The sequence below is a fragment of the Piliocolobus tephrosceles genome, chromosome 19 (genome assembly GCF_002776525.5).
Source record: "Piliocolobus tephrosceles isolate RC106 chromosome 19, ASM277652v3, whole genome shotgun sequence".
Lineage (NCBI taxonomy): Eukaryota > Metazoa > Chordata > Mammalia > Primates > Cercopithecidae > Piliocolobus > Piliocolobus tephrosceles.
The window spans coordinates 36,661,697-36,682,941 of NC_045452.1; the positions used below are offsets into that span (position 1 = coordinate 36,661,697).

Sequence of the window (21,245 nt, forward strand, 5' to 3'; positions counted from 1 at the left end):
GACAGATTTCCTGGGCACCAGGTTCTGGTAGCTTGGTTTTGCTTGGCTAGAGATGAAGCATGCAGCCCTCCTGTAGGTGAGCCGGCCTGTGGCCAGAGAGGACCCAGCGACAGGGGGCATCTGGCTCATTGCTATCTGCCCAAGTTGGATCAGGGAGGCTTATTCACAAGAGCCGAGCTCTCTCCGCTTACAGAGACCAGCATCAACACAGGGCCCCGAATGCCTGGAGCGGGCGCTGAGATCCCGGCCACTGAGCGAGCTCCTTTCCCTTCCACACGTCCTCTTCTCCCCAGAGCCAGTCCCTTTCCAGTTGAGGAAGAGAACAAAAGGCTCCGTGGACTCTACCCTCAGGCAGGAGACACCCAGGGGCCCCTGTGCGCTAACAGAGAGGCACACTGTTCTCTGGGTGACTGGTGTCTCACACACCTGGACAGCAGGGGAACAGAACTCCAGGTTCTAGGAATCAGAGCGGAGGAAAACCGGTGGCGGAAACGGCCTTTCTCAGAACTGCAGTGACACACCAGCCAGAGCTGAAAGCCACAAGCTGGCCCACTGGTGAGGGAGCCAGAGCCCCACCCATCCCACAAGGTCCCTGCTCAGGCTGTCCAGGGTGTGGCCACAGGCTTACTCAGCCTCTACAGAAGAGGGAAAAGGGGAGCTGAGTGCAGCCCGGGGCCCCCACTTTCTGCTCACAACAATGGGTGTGTGTCTGAACATTCCTCATCTGAATGTTTGTTTCCATTTTCACCAACATAGAAGGGTGAGGTGAGAGTCTCCGAACTCGCAGAGTGGCCGGATGATGGTTATCTTAAAAATTCAAAGGTTAGCTTTTGCAAGACACAAAAAGTGAGCAACTAAATGGAATACGGATTAACTTCTGCATGCAGAGTTGAAGTGATACGCAATGCCCAGCATGGCTGGAGGGAGCTGGCTCTGAGTGTCCCTACCTGGCAGGCAGCAGGAGGGAGCTGTCTCCTGCCGTATGGTTTCACTGTGCTTTAAACTCAATCAAAGAACTAAGTGTTGAGTGCAGCTTATCAGAATGGCTTGCAGAATTCGAGCCCGTCATGTGACCGCTGGGGCCACCCAGGTGTCTCTATTCTTGCTGTAACTGTCCTGAGTCTTCTTAGCACCAGAGCCTGCCGGATCTCTACTTCAAAAATGAATTTCAAATTCAGTTAAATCAAAAGTTTGCTATTGAATCTGAAATGGAATAAGGGATTTGATTTTCCAAGAGACACCTTTTACCCAGTTAAGATACTAAGTAAGTCTTTTATAACACTGTCCAAGATATATCTTATCAGAGGGCAAAGAGCTGACTGGGTCCAATTCAGGTTTTGGTGGCAAGAAGGGCGTGAGAGGGAACAGCCTGTGGGAAAATGGAAGACTCCCAGGCACGAACACCTGATGCTGAGGCAAGGGAGGGCAGGAGGACGGGAGGAAGGAATGTAGACATGGGTCACTCCAGAAATCGGGGGAGAGTAGAAAATCCAGCAAGACCAGGAGAGAACCGGCTCCCCAAGGAAGTCTCCCTGACAAGAAGAGCGCTGAGGCAGCCACGGGCAAATAGGGCGCTAGGCCACGCAGCTCTCACACTCGCCCCTGAGGCCCACCCGAGCAGGGAAACCCGAGGCCTCCCTCGGTGGCTGATCTCCAAGGCCACGTGCACTTACGTTCAATGAGGAAGAGAAAGCACACTATCCCCATGGCTGCCACGATGGCCCCAGGCACAACGAAGGACAGGCCCCAGCACGTGGACACCCAGTAGCCAGCGATCAACGACCCCAAGATGTTGCCTACGGAGGTGTGGGAGTTCCAGACCCCCATAATCAAACCTCTCCTGCAATACAACAAAACAGAAGACAGAAGATGGAGCTGAGAAGCTGAAATGAGTCCAGCAGTGCAGGGCGCAGCAGCGCCTGTAAAGTAGGCAGCCAGTGCAGCATCAATGAGGACCGTGCAGACTCTGCTTCCGTGGCATGCAGGACTCCCGATGCTCACGGGAGCTGATCTGTTTATGTGGCCTCAGGCTGTGCCATCACCCATTCCACCTGTCGCTCTGAGCGCATTTTGTACTCAAGAAGAAAGAGGCCTTTCCCTGAAAGTCTTGGAAGGCCTGAAATTAAAATTTGTGCCTCTACAATCAATACAGTCACTTGATGAACTGTCATTTGAACAAAACTCATGGTGGAGGTACACACCAGGTGAATGAGGCACAATATCTAAGACTTACGACCTGATGATGCTGGTGTTCCCGTTTTAGCTTCTGCATCTTGTTTGGTATCTTCCACCATAAATAAGCCTTTGGCCTGGCTGAGGTGAATTTTACACAGCCATTTACAAATAAATCTGGACTCGCCAGAGGCTGGGTCCCAGCTCTGCTCCTTTGGTGCTGTGTGCTGGGTGACTCAGGTCGGGACTTCCCAAACTCCCATGTTAACACGTAGCTTCGGCTTCAAAAGGCCTGGGGCAGGGTCCTGGACTCCGCATCTCCCACAACACCCGGGAGGCCAGATGCAGCTGTCAGAGGAGCCGTCGAGCGACACAGACTCCACCGGGCCCACGGTAGGAGGGAGGAGCTCCCCTGTCTCGTGGGACACAGGCCATCTGAATTTCAGCAATTCAAGCCCCAGAGGTTTCAGCCATCTTATTTTAAAGAGAACACTAAAGTGTTTTTGCTGTAATCAGTCTACAGAAAAACTCAAAGTAAAATGGTCTAGTTTTCATCTGCTATTGGAAACAGGGCTGCTTTTCCTCACCTTCCTTTTCCAAACCAGTTGCCGAGGCAGGTGACGACGCTGGGCCAGCCGGTGGTCTGCACCAGCCCGTTGATGACCTGCAGGAGAGGCCAAAGGAGAGACTGACCCACGGGAAGCAGGCCTGGGAGAGCGCCGCAGGGAGACGCACAGGGCTTGCCCTGCTCACACAAAGAAAGGGGTATGACAGCCAGAGATGGGACTGTCAATGGTATATTTATATACAGTTTAAACTACATATGTATTTTTAAACCATGTATACAGGTATCCATATATTTTTCAAAATAAAAGTAATGCATGTCTATTGTGGAAATTTTAGAATAAGTAGAGAAAAGCAAGGAAAGAAAACCCAGGCAGAACCCACCACCAGGAGATCACACCTCATAACAGTGTGGGGCCAAGCTGTACAGTCTCTTTTGAATCTAAAAACTTCATAGAAAGAGGCTAGGTGCAGTGGCTCATGCCTGTAATCCTAGCACTTTGGGAGGCCGAGGCGAGAGGATCTCTTGAGTTCAGGAATTTGAGACCAGCCTGGGCAATATAGAGACCCCCTTGTCTAAAAAACTTAAAAATCAGCCAGGTGTGGTGGTGCACATCTGTGGTCCAAACTACTCAAGAAGCTGAGGTGGGAGGATTGCTTGAGCCTGGGAGGTCAAGGCTGTAGTGAGCTGTGATTGCACCACTGCACTCCAGCCTGGGCAACACAGTAAGGCCCCATCTCAAAAAATAAATAAATGCAAACTTTTTAAAGAGAGAAAAGCTTTCTTCTCTTTACAGAACTGTCTATAGAATTGTACGATAATCATGGCTTGTGAATTGCATGTTTCCCCTCACCAGGCCATGGAGAAGGTACTGTTGTTCATCATTCTCTGGAATGAACACAGCCTTGACTTCACGCCTGGACAAAGTATCTCCTTCTAAAGAATCCCTGACTTGAGTTTCATGAAGGGACTTGGGGAATGTATTGCTGAGGACGCTCTAGCATCCCGAGACTAGGGGGTGGCTTTACAAGACTGCAGGAAACCAGGGTCAGCCTGGCACCTCCGACAACCTCACTGCACTAAGCCAGCTCTCTAGAGCAGGGTCCCCAACCCAGGGCCAGCCTGGCACCTCTGACCACCTCACTGCAGTAAGCCAGCTCTCTAGAGCAGGGTCCCCAACCCAGGGCACAGACTAGTCCTGATCCGTGGCCTGTTAGGAACCAGGCCACGCTGTAGGAGGTGAGTGGCGGGAGAGCGAGCATTGCCACCTGAGCTCCACCTCCCATCAGATCAGTGGGGGCATTAGATTCTTACAGGAGCGCGACCCTGTTGTGAACTGCACATGCCAGGGATCTAGGTTGTGTGCTCCTTATGAGAATTGAATGCCTGATGACCTGAGGGGGAACAGTTTCATCCCCAAACCATCCTCCTCTCCCCAGCCTTGGTCCCCGGTGGAAAGATCGTCTTAAACAAAACTGGTCCCTGGTGCCAAAAAGGTTGGGAACTGCTGCTCTAGAAGACGCCTGGGAGCCGCTGGTCTACCTGTTGCTGCCTCTGGGCTGACCGGGCTGGGCCTTCACTCCAGAAACATGCTGGGACTCTGGAAAATGGTTTTCTCCTCCCTTCTAATTTTCTACATTACTACACAAGTGTGAACTGCTTTTGTAATTAAAATAGCCAAACTTTTCAAGTGTTATGGCAAAATCTTCAAAGCAAAATTAAATACAGTTTGCCTTGATGGTTTTAAGCATTCCCCTGAGCTATCTGGGGAGCCCTGGAAGCATCACAAAGCCTGAGATGAGCATCATTATTTCCTATTGTTTTCCTCGGCTGCTGAATATTGATCCACAGCACTGCTGGGAAGGGCAGAAGCCAGGAGACTCCGGAAGGGCTCCAGCTCCAAGGGCAAGCCAGTATGGGCTGCCCTCAGGCCTTCCCCCCTTCTAGCACCTTCATGATCTCTCCTGTTCTCTCCACTGACGCCTCATACCCCTTCCTGCTGCCTGACTCCAAAGTCGGCCCTTCCTTCCACCCTTGCATCCCTCTGTAGAGTCCTCAGGTCTCCCCGCTTTTTCTCTCACTGTGACCCGACCAGCTGCAGGTTTTTCTTTGTAGGCTGGAACCCAAGTTGGCCCCTGAACACCCCTAGGCACTGATAAAGGTGTTTCAGCTGCTGACCCAAAACATGGAAAGAAACTAGCCCTGGCCCTGAGCCACATTCCTTAAATCCTCATACAAACTCCATACACCAATCCCTCGCTGCAGACAGACCCACGTGGAATGCCCTGTCCCGCTGTGTGTCAAGACTAGATACTACAGCCCTCAGTATGTAAGTTCCCCTAATACATGCTTTAAACTGATCACCCAGCAGTTAGTGCTTTGTTCTTTGGAATCCCAACCAGCCCCATCTTGGGATGGTTTGGGGCGCTCCCTGGTGGGAACTCCCTGCCACCGCTGTTAGGATGACTCCACCTAGGGCTTCAGCTGGAGGACACACCCTCCAACCCGAGTGGTCAAATCTTTAGCAAGATAAAACATCTCAAATTTATCCACATGAAGACAGGGTGACTCCTAAGGGCTCTGCACGTCAGTCTCCCTCCCGGGGCACCGACGGACAGCATTCTTTATGAGGCAACTCCTGAAAGTAAGAAACACCTCCTGGCTGCTGGGATTCCCGAGCAGAAGAGAAAGGAAGGACTTTATTATGTCAGCTGACCCTGACTTCGGACAGGACGTACTTCTGTTCCCCCTTGACAGAGGCGACGTGACATAAACACCCCACTCTATTCACCAAGGAAACCCCATATGTGGTGAGCCATGGACCCAAACCCTTACCTGAGTTACCACGTAGAATCCGAAACTGTGGATGTTGTAGAAATACCCTAAGCCGAACAGGGCAGTGAAGGCTCCACTGGCGAGCATCCCAAAAGTTAGGTAATACCTAATTGGCAGGCGTTCCCCAATTATGCCACTGAGGTGGAGAGAAGGAAAGACAAACAGGAATAACAAACACACCCGAATGTTAACAACCCAGCGGCTGTTTCGTGCCGGATGCTTTCATGCTGGTCTCTGAGCCTGGGGAACTCTCAAGACTTACAATTTCCAGGAAGATTTCTTACACCTATTTCCCTACGGAGTGTTTACTCACCAGAAACCAGAGACTGGCAACATCCTAGAAGATTTTATTTCTAGTAAATGTCACTATCTGTCAAATAATAAAATTCAAATGCTATGACTTCTTTATGATAGTTGCCAATGAAAGGAAACAGGAACTTGTCTTGCTAGTTAATCCTGCTTTCACATAAACCATATCCAGTAAACGTATACAACGTCTTAAAATTCCAGCTGTCGAACTACACCAAATGTCATGAAAAGAGATCACTTATGACCCAGAGCAAGTCACTCGGCGCCACGAGCTGTAATGAAGTCACCTGTGTTAATACACCTGGCTGGCTGGGCTCAGTGGGGAAGTGGCTTGCAGCTGTTTGCCACTACCACCTCCTGCCACACCACTTTGACCTGATTTAAAGGCAGAAGATTTGTTCCATGGTAAGGTCTGAAATGCTGGGGTGGCATTTCTCTGATCCTTCTGAACAGCAATGCAACTCACTAAACAGCTACCCGTTTGGGTGCTTATCTTCTAGAGCTGTCTGGAGACCCGGTGGCATAAAGGATGCTTAGCCTCGCTATAACAGCCTCGACGGGGGTGGTGAAGCACGTCTCCAGCTTCACAGCAGGGCACAGACTTAACAGTCTTTAGCTGCCATCACAGCACACTACCTAATGTTATCCAAAACATCCTTTACTGTTTTACGGGAAATGTCACTATGGACCAACTTAACATTGTGACTTATTAAGTAAATAGAAAAGCTGTAGAGTGTCATGGATGGACATGAGCCCTTCGCAAGCATCAGAGACTCTACGGGTCTCACTTTCTTCTGTAGGGTCATTCTAGGAGTCAGATAAACAGGAAACCTAACACACAGTGACACCTGCCTGCCGTGAACCCCACTCCGGGAGTCAGCTCCAGTGTTCTCAGCTTTCATCTCATGAACCTACACCACAGAGCTGTTCCTTCCGAATTCACCAAGTAAAAAAGATCCACCTCGGATCAACGGAATGACCTTTTAAACACTAAAGCAGAAGAAAGTAACTTAAAATTATGACAACATCCAGGTAAAAATTTCAGCTGAAACCTCACCACACACAGACTCAAGAGCATTCTAGAGCTAGAGAGTTACCGACTTCAACCTGCCCACCTCAGAGACCAGGAGACAGGTCCCTGAGAGGCTGGCTGACCTGCCCAGGTCACAGCACAGCTGGCAGAACCAGATGGGCTCCTGAGAGCTGGTGCTGCTGGCTAGGCTTAGAAGTGTTCTCTAATCTTGCTGTATGATTTGGGCCCACTTTGATCTCTACTGAAAAGTTTTAAAGAAAAGGTCTAATTGAACAAACACCATTTCCCATTATATGGGATTCATACAGGGATTCAAGTCCACACTGCACCTGCTTGAACCCTCCAGGCAGTACCTGGGCTGAATGACTGTACCCTCTCATGTCTGATTTCATCTGGCACAGCGAGCAACCACCCATTGCTGAGGCCTCAGGTACGGACTCACACAAAAAGGCCCTTCAATGCAGCAGCGTGTGCCCTTGTTTTAGTCATGAGTTCACTGTGTAGATGTCACATTAGACCAAATTTTGTTTTAATAACCTTACTGACAAGGTGCATAAGAATTATCTTTACCGATAAATAAGCAACAAGAAACCAGTTTATTTACGTAAAGCAGGCTTTCTGAACCTCAGCACTATGATATTTTGGCTCCGGTAATTCTGTGGCATTAGGGGCTGTCCTGTGTGTTGTAGGATGTTTAGCCACACCCTAGTTTCTAGCCACTAGATGCCAGCAGCATCCCTTCCCTGGCTGTGACACCCACAAATGTCTTTAGACATTACTACATGTCCCCTAGGAGACAAAACTGCCCCCAGTTGACAACCAGATTTAAATACAGTTTTCTAGTAACTGAGACAAACACACTCCCACTTCGGGTCTTTTTATACCACAGATTATTTGTGTTCAGTAAGACTGCAGTCTGGGGAATATGAACATTTGACCTCAAAATGGACAAGGTCTGGCAGCCTGGCTGAGATCCAGGCCTGAAGGAAGCCCAAGGGACACACCACACTCTCTCCAGCTAGGCTCATGTTCGGCTGCGCATCACACACTCTGAGCTTCCAAACCTTTATTATTCATTTGTTCACTCAGACAAGTTCTGCAGCAGGAGGCAAATGCACACATTCAATAAAGGGAGACCTATGCGCTCTCCTCCGACAGCAGACACTGCCTGCCTGGGCACCACCCACCCACCAGGGCTCTGAGCGGGGGAGGGGCCAGGTCTTGACGATCCCACACTCTGAGCGGGTCTCAGGGAAACAGCTAAACATTTAGGGGGATCCCTGGGGTTCTCCAGGCTGTAAAGACCTCTGTCTCTGAACAAAAGCCTCTTGGGACTACATGCCTCCATCCCTGACTGTGGTTTCACTATGGTTGGTCTCCATCAAAACTTGTGTTGAGGCTTGGCTCCCAGTATAACTGCGTTGAGAGGTGCAGGGAGCTTTGAAGGGCATTTGGGTCATGAGGGATCCGCCCTGACGAAGGAATGAATGTGCAGGAGTAAGTGGCCGCGCTCTCAGGACGATGAGCTATCGTGAGAGGTGAGAGCGGGCTGCTATGAAGCAAGGTCACCCCTGTGCTGTGTGTTTTGTACGCCCCGCTCACTGCTAGCCCATCTCACAGGGCCCTCTGCCAGGTGACGCCCTCCACTACATTACAGTGTGGCGCGAGGCTCTTGCCAGATGCAGCTGCCCAATCCTGAACTTCCCAGTTAGATAAAAGCTAAATACACCTTTTCTCATTATAAATGACTCAATCTCAGATATTGTGCTACTAGCAACAGAAAATGGGCTAGAACATCCCTATAGTGTCTTAAAAAAAAAACCTGCTGGACTGCCACAATAGCAGTTTTTAATCAGTCAGTCACACGTCCTGTGACCCAGAGAACATCCGCCACCTGCCTTGGTCAGTCAAAGTGGGATGAAGAATGGACTGGGCTGGCAGCACAGGCCAGGCACCATTCTGAGCTTCTACATACATTAACTCAATCTTTGCCCCAATCCTGTGACATAAGAACTATTATTTCTCCCACATTGCAAAGGGAAAACTGAGGCCCAAAGAGGTATAGTAACTTGCCCAAGGCCACATCATAGCAAGTGGTAGAGCCGGGATTCAGATCTGAGCTGGTCTTTCTCTGGAGCTCCCTGCCCACCACGCAGGGCTGCCTCTGCTGCGCTCAGAGTTCTGGGGCCAAGCTGGGCATCTAGGTAGAGCTGTTCAGCACATCCTGTGTCAACTCTTCCGATCATCAGGTGAAATTCGTTATTTGGGGCATGTAAACAGATGGCAGCCCCTGAACCACAGGAGAGGTCGGGCTCTGCTAAACAGGAAGCTAGTCCCCCTGTTCCTGAATGACCACGTCCCAGGATCGGCAGGATTCATGGTAGGTCCTAAACCCCAGGGCCAGGAAAGCTGAGGGCAGCCTGTGTCAGTTGGCACAGTGCCTGGGACACGGAAATCCTCGGCCTTGAGGTCCCGTGTTGTGGGCACAGCACATGCGCTTGCTCTCTCCTAAGCTTGGCCTCATCTTTGGGAAGGGAAGAGCAGGGAAGCCACTGGCAAGCGGGGGCCTCACTCGCACACGCCTGTGCACTTCAGCATAGCAGACGCCTTCTCTGCATAGAGGGGCCAGGTAACCAGGAAGGGTCTGGAAAACCAAAGAGCTATGAGCTATCGTGAGAGGTGAGAGCAGGCTGCTATAAAGCAAGGTCGCCCCTGTACTATGTCTGCTTTGTACATACCTGAGGTACATCCCCACGGCATAGGCGCACAGGAAGGAGTAGTCCAGGGCCCCAAGCAGCTGCTGATAGTTGTTCTTATCTACACGAATTTGAAAATCAACAGGAAAAGCTCAGTATTGTTTAGTTTATGTTCTAGAGCACGGCTATAAAACGCAAGGCATCTGTTCTCTAAATCTGGGTGTACTTAGTGAAATGCGTGGTTTTCCACATAGAAAACAAGGTGGTGCATTTTCCGTTCAGCTTCTCGCAAAGGAAAATGAAGTCACCGCAGTTTCATATAATCACTAAATATAATGCAGGCATCATTCAGTTGGGATAAAATCCCCATTGTGCATGGTGGCTGCACATTTGATTGATGCCTTTTGTTTTACGTGTCCACTGGCTTTTCTGCAGCACGCCTGCCTAGGCCAGCACCCACACCAGCCCCTCGTGTCTCTCTCTTCTTCCCACCCACAGAACTATGCCCTGCAAGTCTGAAATACAAAATGCAAATGATCTTCAGCACATTTCCCTATTAAGAGAACCTTCCTTCAGGGGAACAGCTCTGCACACAGGCGCTACGGACACAGTGGTGGTGAAGTCACGTGCTCTTGGGTAGGCGAGAGGGCTGTCACGGCAATGCAGTTTCATCTGGGAACAGCATTACTGCCGCTAAAATTATTAACAGCAAGGCTGGAAGAACTTTGGAAGGACAGCCACTTCAGCTCCTGGATGGACTGATGATCGACTTACCAAATGGTGCCCAGCCACAGTCGGTCTCATTGTCAGGGAGCTGGCGGGGGGCAACGGACCCAGACTTGCTGCTCTGGCTGCTGAATCTGCCGTCAGCTTCATCCCAAGCAGTGCAATACTTGTGGAGCTCACCCTGGGATGTGATGGGAGGGCAGAAGCAAGGAGAGGACGTGCCTTCAGTGAGGCTCAGCATGGGGCACAGAGAGGAACAGTCACCCCTCCTGTCCCAGCAGCCTGCCCAGGGCACTTGCACCCCGCATTCTAACAGAAACACAAGGCGCCGCTGGCGGTGTGTCTGCAGGACCCACAAGAAGGCCTGCTGGTGACGTTTCAGCAGGACTCTTCAGCAACCCCACTTCTGAGCGCACAATGAACATAAGCCATCTTCACATGCCACCGGAAGACGAGCCTCAGGAGCAGTTTTAGTCCTAAGAGCTCCAAGCTGAAAGCCGACTGCCTGTCATCCTTGACCACCTGTCCACAAGGAAGAAGGGGTATATTTTCCTAGATTCACACAACTGAATGCTACACACCAATGAAAAAGAACAGGTTACAGGTCCAAGCAACAATGAGGATAAACCTCACAAACATAACATGAAGCAGAAGCCAGACACGAAAGAGTACGGACTGCAGCATTCCACTCATAGGAAGTCCCAGGACGGACAATGAATCCACGCGGCCAGAGGTGAGAGTCACGGTTACCTAAAGGGGTACAATGCGGGACAGGGGATGGGGAGCTGTCTGGGAGCTAGAAAGGGTCCATCCCTTCACCTAGGGGACAGCTACCCCTATGGGCATGTACAGATCTGCCAAGCTGGACACTGAAGATCTGTACACTTTACTAAGTGTAAACCATACTTCAAGTTAAAAATATCCCTGGGGCAGGGCACCACCCGCCCCCCAAACTAGCCACAGAACCAGCAAGTAGGGCCAGGGTTGGAGGCACTTGTCTGGGAGGCGGGAGGAAGGGAAAGCCGTGGCCCTGAGGTTTGGTTACTGGCTGTGTGAACATGTTACTTGCTGCCCCTGCCTCGGTCTCCCCCTCTGCAGACGAGGCTGCTGCCCAGTTACAGAAGTCACTGGGACCCATGACGCTGAACTCCAGGCTTTTGCACAGAGCTTAGGATGGCATGGCCCTTGTGAAACAAACCCTGGGGGGAGAGGAAAGCTCATCTGTCGGGAGGCAGGGGAGCCTGAGTGGGCTTTTCCTCAGCGCACTCCTTGGGAAGAGGAACAACACTTCCAAGACAGCGCCACATGTGGCAGGGGCCCGTCTCGTTGTGGGGGAAGCTGAGGAAGACAGAATGTGTTCTGTGACTGCGTGTCCCTCCCTGGTGGCCTCTGTCACTCCCATGCCTCTCTTCTCGGGGGTCTCTGTAGTGATCACTCTGCACTAGTCAAGACTCAAAGGAGCTGGCCCATCAGGCGTGAGTGATGGCGGAAAGTGGGGTCCTTGTGGTCAGAGGGGTGTCCCTTAGGGGGACTGAGTGCCTGTTCAGTGCCCATGATACCAGAGGGGTGTCCTCGTGAGCTGGAACCTGAAAGAGGCCAGGGGTCTGGAGGGCAGTGCACAAAGCTGGCTCCAGGTCAGGGCACAGAACGCTGGGCAGGGAGCCACCCCAGTGACCAGGCAGGCAGCAGTCGGAAGTCCTATTCTCCTCTCTTCAGGAGAGAGTGGCCAACAAGGCTAGCCACCTTCAAAAGGCCAGGGCTTTTGAATCGAGGCTACACACCCTGATTTATAGCTGGCAGCATGTGGGCCACGTCACTGAGCCCTGGCATGGCACACGGGATGCAGCTGCTCCACCGTCACGTGACTCTGTCGTCATCACTGGGTTGTTCTGCTATAATTAAACACTGTCCCAAAAAAGTAGCCAAGGGCTCTATTTTACATTGCAAAGTCATCATCTGCCCAGCAGCTCCCTTGGCAGAGCTGATCCTCCCTGGAGGTGCCATGCTGACCTCCTGGCATGTCGGGAAGAGTGCTTCCATTTGCTCCCCGACTGCTCGGGGCCCCCTGGCTGCTCCTGCTTGTTTTAAATTCTCCACCCAAGGTGGATGTGAGGGGCTGTGAGTGTGATCACGAGACCGGGGGCGGGTGCCTGCAGCCCTTCCTCTCTGTATCAAGCTGGTATCTGTGGCCTTTCTCCATTCACCTGCCGCCTTGTTGGACACTTTTCCTCCTCAGTGCCTTCGGAAGTCAGGTGTTTCTGCCCACCTTTCCCTGCTGCCTCTCACGGAAGCCAATCTGGCCACACCCAAAGGCCGAAGCATCGCCACAATTCACCTCTCACTGAAGAAAGCCACGGCTAGGACAGGAGCACAGGACACCCCCCGGCCAAGGAGAACCATATGCAGGGATAAGCTGAAGTTTCTAACATTAACCTGGCACAGAAGAAAGGAAAAAGAGATTCTGCAGGCCGCCGCTTAAAACAGAATTTATATCCTTTGTGATTTCATATTTCTGGGAGGAACCACCTGCAGAAAACATATCTGATTAGAAATGCTCTTTTTTCATAAATAAGCAGTAAAGTTTTTCTAGTTGTGTTATGTAATGAGTGGGGGCCTCACACCCTGGTTAAGGGTACAGGCTTCGGCAGCAGACAGGCCTGAGCTGGGATCTTGGTGCCTCTCTGTGGCTTCTGACCTTGGTGATGTCACTTACACTCCCTGGTCATCAGTTATGGAGTTGGCATGACAATGCCTGTGTCCCAGGGTTGCTATAAAGATGAACCATAAATGGAGCGCACCTCTCTGGCCCTCCACCTCTGGGAAGGGCTCAGGAGAGGGCTGCTGTGAGTCCGGGTGCCTCTCCGGCCCTTCTCCTTGATGTTGGAAAGGTCGCCTCCACCTACACCCCGTAGCCCCGTTGGAAGGCTGCTGCCAAAGCAATCGAGATTTCACATCACTCCAGCACAAAGGGTTCTGAGGATATTTACATAACCACAGGTTTTCAACAACGTTGCTATATTTCAGTATTTCTATGAGTTTTACTCCCTAAACCTAGCGTTTGAGGGACAATGCAAACTTAATTAGGTTAAGATGAATTGTTAAGCAAACCCCTTGCCAGGTGAACAAATTCTCACCCAAAGTGCTTCAGGGAGGCACCTTCACCTCTGCACAGCCACACCATCCCTGCAGAAATACTTGGGGAGGGGGTCAAATCCTTTGGGAAACGTCTGCTTTCATAAAGGCAGCTTTCTTCACACGTTTTTACACAAGTGCCTTTCAACAAGTTACAAACTCAATCAACCCGCGACATCAGGTAGATATTAAAAACTGATCAGGCAAAAGGCTCTGCGGCAACTGAACTTCACACTTACGGTATGTAAGGCGGGCAGGCTGAGTGGGCCCTGTGAACACGTGGGCGTCGCGGCTGCTAAAGCGTCCATGCAACACACAGAACAGCAACAAAAATAAACAGCAGACGCCATCGTCGGTGGAGGGTGGGGGTGGGAGAAGAAAGGTGCCAATCTTCTGGAAGAACACAGGGAACCGCCAGGAGTCACAGCGCTACAAGTGTGCGGGGAAGGCGGCAGGGCCGGGAGTCACAGCGCCACGAGTGTGTGGGGAAGGTGGCGGGGCCGGGAGCTGGCAACATCTTCTGTCTACTGACTCCCTGGCCACGTCAGCCCTCCCCACCCCTCCCACTGGCAGCGAGAGGAAATCCCGTCCAGGGAGCAGCAGGCAGCTGCAGCGGGAATTTCATGGCACTAGAAAAGACTGGACTCTTCGTCTTGCACCTGCAGAGACCCACGCGGTCATTTAGGCACAAACATTCACTGCATTAGCCTGCATTCCACCAAGGCTCCATTCTTTCCGTGCTGAATTTGAGCCACTTCGCAGAGAGAAACCACTCATTCCCACCTTGGGTTCTCAGCCCCACCGTTGCCTAAAGCTACAGCCACGGGACACATTCTCTGCACGAGGTATGTGGCCTCCAATAGAGGAGATTACCCGGTGGTCTGGAGGGTGCAGGAGACACTGAAAGGCAACAGTGAGAGGACAGAGGACAGGACAAGAGCAGGGGATTTGGGCCTCACTGAATCCCCCTGGAGGATGGGGTTAGGCCAGTTTCACTCCACCTTTAGCCAACACAGAGGGTGCTGTGTGTGCCTGTGTGTATACATATCATCTGCATTTGATGATCTGTCTAGTCAACTCTATGTGGCTCGTTAGGCTGTGTGGGTGCGCTGACTCTAACTAGTCCTTCACATTCCTTTTATAAGGCTACAAGAACTCTCCAAAGCATTATCTAAGTCCTGGGAGAGCAATTAAAGTTTTGGTACCAAAAGTAGGCGCGACCAGACAGGTTCACCCCCACGGACGACAGCACCTGCCCACGGCCAGCCTCCTGCGATGAGTCACAGCTGCCACGTGAAGTGCATTATACATACTCGGGCACAGGCACGCAAACGCTCCACTCATCAAGGATACAGAAATAGATGGAGGAGCTTCGTGGTCATTGTTTACTTCTCAAAAATGGAATCATTCTATACATCCTTATGCACACGTTAACTTCTTACTCAAAATGCCTCCTGGAAATGTTTCTGAGTCAACGGGTTTGCCTCTGATAAATTCCTTCAGGGGCCTGCACCTTTCACAATATGGACTTGTCACCATTTATTCAAACTTTTACCTGCTTATTGGGTTCCCTCGATATCCAGCATTGGTTTTTTCCTTTTTCCTTTTTTCGGTCACTACAAACAAAGCTGCCATAAAGACGCTGATGAAGACATTCCCAAGTAAGGTGCTTGTATTTTTAGGGTGAAATTTCCAGAAGCAAGTCTGAAGGCTGTAGTATTTTTTATTTCACTGGGTGTCACCAAAAGGTGCTAACACTTGACATCCCATCAAGAAAGCATGAAAAGTCCTCTCCCCTCACGGCCAGTGAACAGGGCTGACTGCTCTGGGCAATGCTGTGCCAGCCATTGAGCACACTGTTGCCTTAATCTGCATTTGGAACACCAGCAGACTTGAACACCATTCACACATTTCCTGGCAATCTGAGTTGCATGCCTATGAACTGTCTGTGTATCCCCCTTGCCCGTTGTTTCTTTGGGTTTCCTAACTTCACACTTATTCCTACGATAAACATAATTTTCTCCTTGGATTTTTCCTTTTTGTGTTTTACATTCATATCTTTAAACCATTTGTTTTTATTTTATTTTTTTGAGATGGAGCCTCACTCATGTCGCCCAGGCTGGAGTGCAGTGGTGTGGTCTCAGCTCACAGCAACCTTCACCTCCCGGGTTCAAGCGATTCTCCTGCCTCAGCCTCCCCAGTAGCTGGGATTACAGGTGCCCATCACCATGCCTGGCTAATTTGTTTTTGTATTTTTAGTAGAGATAGGGTTCACTAAGTTGGCCAGGCTGGTCTCAAACTCCTGACCTCAGGTGATCCACCCACCTCGGCCTCCCAAAGTGCTGAGATTACAGGTGTGAGCCACCGCGCCCGGCCAGTTTTCTCCTTTTAAGTCCTGTGTGTCCAGACAGGGGTGGGCACACTCACATTCAAATCAATGCTGCCATCCCCCTGGCTCCAGGGACCCCTGCAGTTTAGGCCTCTCTGGGAAGCCTCTGCTTCCAGGTTTCTGCTCTGGCCCAGCCCAGGGGAAAAGAGCTCTCACTAAGATCTCTGCTGGGAGAGTGTGGAACCACCTGTCTACCAGCTTGGGCAGATGCTGGCCTTGAGTCCTCAGGCTGGACCACAGCTGGAGCAGCAGGTAGAAGGGACAGGGTTGCACTTACACCACCACTATCCTCCCAGCCCTGGTTTTATCATCATCATCGAGAAAAATACAATTCATCAGCAGTGATCAGAGGTAATCTAAACATTCCAGACTAACTTAAATGTGACCTGCTGTGCCATGTCATTCTTTTCTAATTCACAGCTCCTGGTTCGATTTCAGGTAAGCAAATGTATTTTGCTTTTGTTTTGCTTGCAATGGTCTAGGAAACGTGGCTATAAATAATCACTCAACTGTTTTGTGGGTCAACAGAATCACTGCTACTTTCCGTTTCATTGACGCCATTCATATCATGAGCTCAAGCACACGGCTGCTTCATAAGGCACTGCAAAGTTCAGTTTTGATGTGGTGTGATGTTCTGATCTATCTTCAAAGGTGAAGAAACCCATGGGATTCAGCGTCAAGCCAATCCATGTTCAGGCACATCACAGCTGCGAGTTCGGGAAATCTGTGCGTTTAGGAGGCTGAGTGTGATGCTGGGAGTGTACTCAGGTAATTACACCTGGACAGACCCTGAGGCACAGAGAAGAAGAGTGGGGGCCCTGGAGGCAGCCTGACCCACAGGGAATTCTCCAGTGCATAGCAGCCCTGCCTGGGGGAATGAGGCCCCAAGCCTCAGTTTCCTCACAGGGGCACTCACAGGGTTGCTGTGAAGGTCACGGGGTAATGTGTGTGGCACTTTGTCATACCCCAGGGCTCTGTAAGCGGCAATTATTTATATTGTTACTTATGACACTGAACTAAGAGCTGACCCTGACGCTGCCTCCTCAGAAGCCCTAAGCCCTGAGTGGCCTGGACAGTGCCACACACAAGAGTTGGGGCAAGGGCTTAAATTTAAGATGGACCACCAGGGAAGCCGGCAGAGGGACTGGGACAGGGCTCCCACTTGCTCCTGGCTCACAGGGGCCCTCGTGGTCATCAGGTGGACCCCAACAGCTTTGACCACTGACAAAGATCCCCCCAAGGGCCAGCCCATCTTACGCGCTACATCTGCCCCAGCAGCCTGTCACGTGGTGGCCTCATGGGGACGTCCACCCCTGCACATAGTACTCAAGGCAGCTCTCCCACCTGCAAAGCTGTTTTTCTTCCCCTATAATCCACACCCAACCTTTCCAGATCAATTCCGAAACCCCACACAGGCTCCCCGACTACACCAGATCCTTCAACTCCAATGCGCTCACCAAGTCTCTTCAATAGGTACTTCCATCTTTAAAATTCACCATTTTCTTGAGCTGTTTGTGTATTTCTCTAACCAGCAAGACAAGAAGTAGGAGTATTCAGCTTTACAGTGACTGGTTATCGGTACTGATTTGAGAGTCTCTTGTCAAGCAGATGAGTGTTTCTTAAGGCCCACCACCTCTTTTCATATTCTTCTCTTAAAAACCACATTTTTTAAGGTCCGCAAATGTTTTCCAGAGTCAACAACTTGAAAGGCATGGAAGTTTCTTGCTTACCAGGGGCCAAGGGGGAATTTTAGAATCTTTTGGGTAAATCAATGTTTAACATCCCCTGAAAGCTGCTGGAGAGTGGGAAACCTAGGACTGTCACAAAAGAACCCGCCTCTGCGTTGCCTCTGCTGACAGGAGCTGCGGAGGGCAGCCACCCAGGGCTCAGCCACTGGCAGGAGTGGAGGAAGCACAGCTCCAAAGGTCACAGAATTGCAGTCCTGCATCTGGGTCCCTGCCAACTCCTGGAGAGTGAGCGAGGGGCCGTCGGGCTGTGAATGCACTATCTCTGGCAGTGGATGATTTCCTCATTCCTTCTACAATAGAGACTCAAATGCCTCTCAGGCCCCTGATGGTCTATAGGCAGGGTGATGTAATCCCAACGTGGGTCAGAAAATTATTCCTGCGTTTCTCCAGGTTATAACTGGTGTTTATGTAGTCTTGTCTGCTTTAATCTTCTTTTCTTGAAGTCTAGTGGAACACCTGTTTAACAACTTCCTGCCCACCCATCACTCAGACAAAACGCAGCGTTCCAAGAACAACAAAGAGCCACCTCCGCAGCCAGACCTGGGGTCGGATCAAAACAAAAACACAAAGTTCCAAGAACAACGGAGAGCCACCTTCGCGGCCAGACCCAGGGTCAGATCAAAACAAAAACACAGAGTTCCAAGAACAACGGAGAGCCACCTCCGCGGCCAGACCTGGGGTTGGATCGCACGAAGAGCTGGAATTTGGGGAACCACTTAAGGTTGGATACATTTGGAAGGAACAGTCACACAAAATAAAATAAATATTTAGCTAAGCTTTCAGATTCTGGAACTGTCAACTAATATAACTAAAAGTCTACTACCTCTGAAAGTATAAATCCGAAAAGCATTTTAAAAATGTCAGTTTTAGACAAGGGAAACTGCAAAGCCAAAGCAGCAGAAGAACTTGTTTCTAAATCATCCGTTTTCCCGCATATCTGCTGCCATCCCCACCCTCTGCCCCACACGCCCTTCAAGTGACCAACTCCTTACAGAGACGACAGGCAGTGCTTTCATGATTCTTACCTTAACGATGCTGATAGGCTTTCGAGATAAGTGAAAACTTGCATACAGCAGAAATGTCAAAATAAAAATGAAGGCTCTGTACCTGAAACACGAAACAGTGGGAGAGGATGATATGAAATAACAGAAGTTATGTCAGGAATACATGTCACTGTGTTCTGAAATGTTCTTATGCTGTGTATTATTCATTCAGTTCTACAGCAACTATCAATATTACTTATGTCACTGTAATATTGGAACATTCAAAAATATTGCCACTTTTGCTTTGTCCACATGGAAACTAAACACTGTAAGAGACAGGAAAAACCAGACTGCTTTTCCTACCCTCATGCACAACACACCACATACCACACTTCTCATACTATGTGTGTAGGGGTTTGCCCCATATACCAAGCAATTCTCCAGCTGACACTAGGTGTCCTCTAAGTGAATTCAATTCTGATGCTGTCCTTCAGGAGTCAGCATCAGCCCCCACAGGGTGGGGCTCCGGCCGAGGCTGCCCCGCCTCACATGCCAACGGCAAGCCCCAGGTTGTGGTCCAACTGGCCCTCAGCGTGGTTCCCAATGACCCCTCCTCAGGTTTGATTAATTTGCCAGAGCAGCTCACAGAACTCAGGGAGACACATTTACTGGTTTATGATAAAGGATGTTACAAAGAATACACACAGATGAAGAGATGCACAGGGCGAGGGATGGGGCAGGGAGGTTGGAGCTGCTGTGCCCTCCCCAAGGACTCCACCCTCCGAGAACCTCCCCGTGCTCAGCAGCCTGCAAGCCCCCCACACCCTGTCCTTTAGGGAGTCTGTAGAGGCCTCATTACACAGGCACGATCCAGCAGATCACCGGCCACCGGTGATCCTCTCCACCTCTGCGGGCTCCCTCCCCTCCTGAGAGGTCCACGGGTGGAGTGCCAACCTCTAATCACGTGATCGGTTGCCCTGGCAACCCGTCCCCCAAGAGGCTGTCCTGGAGCCCCAGCCACAGTCACCTCATTGGCAAACAAAAAGATACTCAGCACTAAAGGTTGCAGGAGCTGTGTGCTAGGAGCCAGGCCCAGAGACCAAACGCATGTTTCTTACTACGTCACATCAAAAACATTCATTTATTTAAAAAAAACCATAACCAAAGGCAAACCTGGGACTCAAGATGCACGCTTGAGTTTACAAAGCAATAACAAGGACGATGAAATGTTTAGTTTACAACAAAACTAACTACAAGTTTCTTGCGTAGCCTGCTATCCTGGGCAATTAAGATCATATCTATTTTTGGCTCTTTGGTTTCTATGCAACTTTTCAAAAGCACACAAGCAAGGCAGACATATAAATATTTCACAGCCCTCAAAGACAAAAAGTCAGTGACGCTGGCAGGCTCTCAATAGGCCAATGATAGAAACACTGACACAAAGCCCCTCACTCAGTTTGGCTGGGAGAAAAGCAGCCAAAAGAGTAAGTATGAGTGTAAGGAAGAAAGAAGAAAAGAAGGTGTCTTAGAGAGAAGATAAAGGGCAACACCAGTCTAAGAATCTCAACCACCACGTAGAAAAATACTTTTTGGGGAACAAAATGTGTTGGCAGAGAGAAGTATTTGACAGGAGCGGAAGGCAAGTGGCAGCTCTTCTGTGTCCTAGGCACACCGCCCTACCCTGGAGAACCCGTCCTGTTTATGGCCTGGGAAGACCAATGACTTCAAATGGTGCCACCAACAACCTGAATCAATAATTACCTAAGGCGGCGTCCTACACAGGACAAAGAAAGGCAGCGTTTCCGGGAGGCCCTGGGATAAGGGGTCGCTTCTCCCAGCTGCGCATCTACGTTTTTAATGTTGTGATTTACTCCGAGGGAAGCTTTCCACGAGTACCTAAAATCCTAGGATCCCAGAGCTGACTTCTTCTCTGGTCACCAGCTAGAGTTCAAATAGATGCTTCCAGATTTTTCTTAAAAAAAAAAAAAAAAAAGACCATATTTCAGGTGGGAAAGAAAGGTTGGTGGCTCCGTGGGACTCAAAACCACAACCTTTGGAATGCCTGTGCCTTAGGGGAAGGAATCGAACCAAACCAAACCAACTTGCAGAACACCTGCTGACTGAAGACAGAAATTCCCCAGCACTCTCTTCGTCAGGGAACCATCTTCCAATGGCCTTTCTTCAATTCTTCCTCTCCAAGCCCATGGCAAGGGCCAAATGGGAAAAAAGTGAAACTCTAAAGGACGAGCATATCATTTATCCCAAAGCCCAAAGAACAAAGGCTACGTGGGTACACTGGATTTGCTCCAGAAGCCCAGGCCTCTGTCCTAGTGTTTCTGAAAACCATCCTTTCTGACAAGGAAGGAAAGTCTCATTGCTTTGGATGAAGCTCTCTGTTAGGCCACCGCTGCGTCTCACGCCTCCAACTGCTGGTGCAGGAAGATTCCAGGCCACTGGGCTTCACTGGCCCTCAATGCTCACTTGTCCAGCCCATAGCCTGACAAACTGGTCACTTCCACCCCACCTGCTTCAGCTGACTAGGCCAAGTAAGGCTGATGGGTGACCCTCATCAGCCCTCATTGGAGTACAGGGTTTCCTTCTCCAATGTCCTCAAAACGTGTGAACAAAGTTCTCAGGCCAAGGTCCCTCCAGCACCT

The 21,245-nt window shown here is 50.4% G+C and overlaps 1 protein-coding gene across 6 annotated transcripts in view; it reads right to left on the reverse strand.

Annotated features, from left to right (window-relative positions):
• Positions 1–21,245, reverse strand: part of SLC37A1 (solute carrier family 37 member 1) — a 66,667-nt gene that overhangs the window by 36,012 nt on the left and 9,410 nt on the right. For all 6 annotated transcript variants that reach the window (XM_023192150.1, XM_023192157.1, XM_023192146.3 and 3 more), the window contains 6 exons: positions 18,631–18,712; positions 10,385–10,517; positions 9,653–9,731; positions 5,573–5,708; positions 2,760–2,836; positions 1,674–1,840 (listed from right to left, as the gene is read on the reverse strand). In XM_023192150.1, coding sequence (XP_023047918.1) covers positions 1,674–1,840; positions 2,760–2,836; positions 5,573–5,708; positions 9,653–9,731; positions 10,385–10,517; positions 18,631–18,712 — 674 coding nt within the window. The remainder of the gene's footprint in view (positions 1–1,673; positions 1,841–2,759; positions 2,837–5,572; positions 5,709–9,652; positions 9,732–10,384; positions 10,518–18,630; positions 18,713–21,245) is intronic.